The 4,559-nt window shown below is 46.9% G+C and overlaps 1 protein-coding gene across 1 annotated transcript; it reads right to left on the reverse strand.

Moving 5' to 3' along the window:
* Window positions 1-361: 361 nt before the first annotated feature.
* Window positions 362-2,833, reverse strand: si:dkey-273o13.3 (adhesive plaque matrix protein). The gene has a single exon (XM_042346701.1). The coding sequence runs from the start codon at window positions 2,831-2,833 to the stop codon at window positions 362-364; it is 2,472 nt and encodes an 823-aa protein (XP_042202635.1).
* Window positions 2,834-4,559: the final 1,726 nt, after the last annotated feature.

The raw sequence follows: 4,559 nt of genomic DNA on the forward strand, positions 1-4,559 counted from the left end.
AACACCATATGAGACTAGGCTCCAAAGAAAGCTGTCTCTGGTGTGGACCAATCATTTGCAAGGACAACGCATACATTATCAGAGTGTTGTGTTTTTTGTTTGCATTTGACTGCAAGTATTGTGGTTAATGTTTTTTTAGTTTACATTTTACCGTGCAATACAGTATTGTAATTAATACGTACACACAGTATATAGTTTATACAGTACGGTATTGTAAATTGCTCTGTGTTGCTAAATTATCACCGTTCTTTAAGACTCCTGGGTAGGCTATAGGCCATCTTCGACTTACGAAATTTTCGACTTACGATGGGGTCATCGTAACGCATCTCCGTCGTAAGTCGGGGACTGTCTGTGCATGTTGTTATAGTGAGAGTCGTAAGTGGGACTGTCTGTGCATGTTGTTATAGTGAGAGTCGTAAGTAGGGGACTGTCTGTGCATGTTGTTATAGTGAGAGTCGTAAGTCGGGGACTGTCTGTGCGTGTTGTTATAGTGAGAGTCGTAAGTCGGGGACTGTCTGTGCGTGTTGTTATAGTGAGAGTCGTAAGTCGGGGACTGTCTGTGCATGTTGTTATAGTGAGAGTCGTAAGTCGGGGACTGTCTGTGCGTGTTGTTATAGTGAGAGTCGTAAGTCGGGGACTGTCTGTGCATGTTGTTATAGTGAGAGTCGTAAGTCGGGGACTGTCTGTGCGTGTTGTTATAGTGAGAGTCGTAAGTCGGGGACTGTCTGTGCGTGTTGTTATAGTGAGAGTCGTAAGTCGGGGACTGTCTGTGCGTGTTGTTATAGTGAGAGTCGTAAGTCGGGGACTGTCTGTGCATGTTGTTATAGTGAGAGTCGTAAGTCGGGGACTGTCTGTGCGTGTTGTTATAGTGAGAGTCGTAAGTCGGGGACTGTCTGTGCATGTTGTTATAGTGAGAGTCGTAAGTCGGGGACTGTCTGTGCATGTTGTTATAGTGAGAGTCGTAAGTCGGGGACTGTCTGTGCATGTTGTTATAGTGAGAGTCGTAAGTCGGGGACTGTCTGTGCATGTTGTTATAGTGAGAGTCGTAAGTCGGGGACTGTCTGTGCATGTTGTTATAGTGAGAGTCGTAAGTCGGGGACTGTCTGTGCATGTTGTTATAGTGAGAGTCGTAAGTCGGGGACTGTCTGTGCATGTTGTTATAGTGAGAGTCGTAAGTCGGGGACTGTCTGTGCATGTTGTTATAGTGAGAGTCGTAAGTCGGGGACTGTCTGTGCATGTTGTTATAGTGAGAGTCGTAAGTCGGGGACTGTCTGTGCGTGTTGTTATAGTGAGAGTCGTAAGTCGGGGACTGTCTGTGCGTGTTGTTATAGTGAGAGTCGTAAGTAGGGGACTGTCTGTGCATGTTGTTATAGTGAGAGTCGTAAGTCGGGGACTGTCTGTGCATGTTGTTATAGTGAGAGTCGTAAGTCGGGGACTGTCTGTGCATGTTGTTATAGTGAGAGTCGTAAGTCGGGGACTGTCTGTGCATGTTGTTATAGTGAGAGTCGTAAGTCGGGGACTGCCTGTGCATGTTGTTATAGTGAGAGTCGTAAGTCGGGGACTGTCTGTGCATGTTGTTATAGTGAGAGTCGTAAGTCGGGGACTGTCTGTGCATGTTGTTATAGTGAGAGTCGTAAGTCGGGGACTGTCTGTGCATGTTGTTGTAGTGAGAGTCGTAAGTCGGGGACTGTCTGTGCATGTTGTTATAGTGAGAGTCGTAAGTCGGGGACTGTCTGTGCGTGTTGTTATAGTGAGAGTCGTAAGTCGGGGACTGTCTGTGCATGTTGTTATAGTGAGAGTCGTAAGTCGGGGACTGTCTGTGCATGTTGTTATAGTGAGAGTCGTAAGTCGGGGACTGTCTGTGCATGTTGTTATAGTGAGAGTCGTAAGTCGGGGACTGTCTGTGCGTGTTGTTATAGTGAGAGTCGTAAGTCGGGGACTGTCTGTGCATGTTGTTATAGTGAGAGTCGTAAGTCGGGGACTGTCTGTGCATGTTGTTATAGTGAGAGTCGTAAGTCGGGGACTGTCTGTGCGTGTTGTTGTAGTGAGAGTCGTAAGTCGGGGACTGTCTGTGCATGTTGTTATAGTGAGAGTCGTAAGTCGGGGACTGTCTGTGCATGTTGTTATAGTGAGAGTCGTAAGTCGGGGACTGTCTGTGCGTGTTGTTATAGTGAGAGTCGTAAGTCGGGGACTGTCTGTGCATGTTGTTATAGTGAGAGTCGTAAGTCGGGGACTGTCTGTGCATGTTGTTATAGTGAGAGTCGTAAGTCGGGGACTGTCTGTGCATGTTGTTATAGTGAGAGTCGTAAGTCGGGGACTGTCTGTGCATGTTGTTATAGTGAGAGTCGTAAGTCGGGGACTGTCTGTGCATGTTGTTATAGTGAGAGTCGTAAGTCGGGGACTGTCTGTGCATGTTGTTATAGTGAGAGTCGTAAGTCGGGGACTGTCTGTGCATGTTGTTATAGTGAGAGTCGTAAGTCGGGGACTGTCTGTGCATGTTGTTATAGTGAGAGTCGTAAGTCGGGGACTGTCTGTGCATGTTGTTATAGTGAGAGTCGTAAGTCGGGGACTGTCTGTGCATGTTGTTATAGTGAGAGTCGTAAGTCGGGGACTGTCTGTGCATGTTGTTATAGTGAGAGTCGTAAGTCGGGGACTGTCTGTGCGTGTTGTTATAGTGAGAGTCGTAAGTCGGGGACTGTCTGTGCATGTTGTTATAGTGAGAGTCGTAAGTAGGGGACTGTCTGTGCATGTTGTTATAGTGAGAGTCGTAAGTCGGGGACTGTCTGTGCATGTTGTTATAGTGAGAGTCGTAAGTCGGGGACTGTCTGTGCATGTTGTTATAGTGAGAGTCGTAAGTCGGGGACTGCCTGTACACACCGTTGTTATCATATCACGTGGAAAATCGCATGAGCTGCGAGCGTTCCATTCGCAAGGGTGTCCCAGGGGTGACACCAAGTAAGTTCGAAACGGCGGATTTACTTGAGATCGGTGTGAACTGGATCGTGACTTAAAGCTTTCGTCACTTCAGGAATCCATATTCTTTGGGTCTTTCGGTGAAGTCGGGTAGATAGAAAATACAATATAAAAATAATCAATTGAAAATGATTAAAGCAAAAAACCACGACGTTTCGATCGCAACGCATCAACATAATTTATGAATGTGTTCAGTTAGAAAATAACAATAAGTATAACCCGTAAAAACAAAGTTTTTCACTCTAAATCCTTTATATGCGTGGCGGCTAGAGTCCTCTCGTCCTCTGGCTTGAGATGGCTGCCACCTATGGGTCAGATGATTGCTGCCACCATTAAGCAATTGGTAATTAAATATTTAATTTGTTTTCCCTAAACAGTGTAAAATTTTGGAAAAAAATTTCACGAACATTAATTGTCACGCACAACGAGTCTGTGTGCAAAATGTCAGCTCGATTGGATCACGGGAAGTGGGTTAAAAAACGACCGAAAGATTTGCACGGTCGTAAGCAAGCAAGCCAAGCGAACTTAATATAAAGGATTTAAAAAAACGACGACGTTTTGACCGCAAGGCAAACGTCGCTTCCTGTCGACTTGAGCTCGATTGGCGGTGACGAGGCTGCGCTGTCTTCACAGGCGTCACAACAGACGAGGGGCGCCTACAAAGACGGCCCAAGAAGCACGCGACATGGGTACGTACGCAAGGGGTCTGTGGGCGCTGTGCGATCACACTCGTGGCTACTCGTGGCGGGCTAGACCTGGCCACGCGATACGGCGTCGTCATACGGGACGTCCCGTAACCCGCTGAAATGTGCGTACGTTTATTTGCGTGTAGTTTTTCTTATTTGCAGATGTTTTTATTTCCCTCCTGACCTTTCCCCCGTGTTCACAATCAACGTGTTTGGGTGTTAGATCGCCGCGTTATTTATAAATGTGTCGTAACCCTCCACCACCCGACACGGCCAATCGGTAAAAAAGTGTCACGTTGACAAAAGACAAATTAGTTCGCTGCTTTAGCCCCCACACCGGTGTGTGTTGAAGCGTGAAACCACAACGTTTACAATTTGAGTAGCGCTGTGACGTTTCGCTGGTAATTGCACCAGCATCATCATCGGGCAATTCGGCAGAATGTTGAGCAGCAGCAGCAGCAGGTGACGTCATCACTAACTAGTGATGACGTCACCCTGCTGCTTGTATAGAGCAGCAGCAGCAGCAGGGTGACGTCATCACTAACTAGTGATGACGTCACCCTGCTGCTTATATAGAGCAGCAGCAGCAGGGTGACGTCATCACTTAACTAGTGATGACGTCACCCTGCTGCTTATATAGAGCAGCAGCAGCAGCAGGGTGACGTCATCACTAACTAGTGATGACGTCACCCTGCTGCTTATATAGTGACGTCATCATTGACTCATTAACTAGTGATGACGTCACCGCGCTGCTTATATAGTGACGTCATCATTAACTCCTCATCAGGTGCAACGATGTGAGGCGGTGTTATTGTAATTATATACTCGATTAAACTTTGCCCCGTATCTTTATGCCGATCGTCATTGGTGGCGACAGCTGTTCGCGTGCCGAACGACCGA

This window comes from Callorhinchus milii, unplaced genomic scaffold (assembly GCF_018977255.1).
Source record: "Callorhinchus milii isolate IMCB2004 unplaced genomic scaffold, IMCB_Cmil_1.0 Scaffold1395, whole genome shotgun sequence".
Taxonomy (NCBI): Eukaryota; Metazoa; Chordata; class Chondrichthyes; order Chimaeriformes; family Callorhinchidae; genus Callorhinchus; species Callorhinchus milii.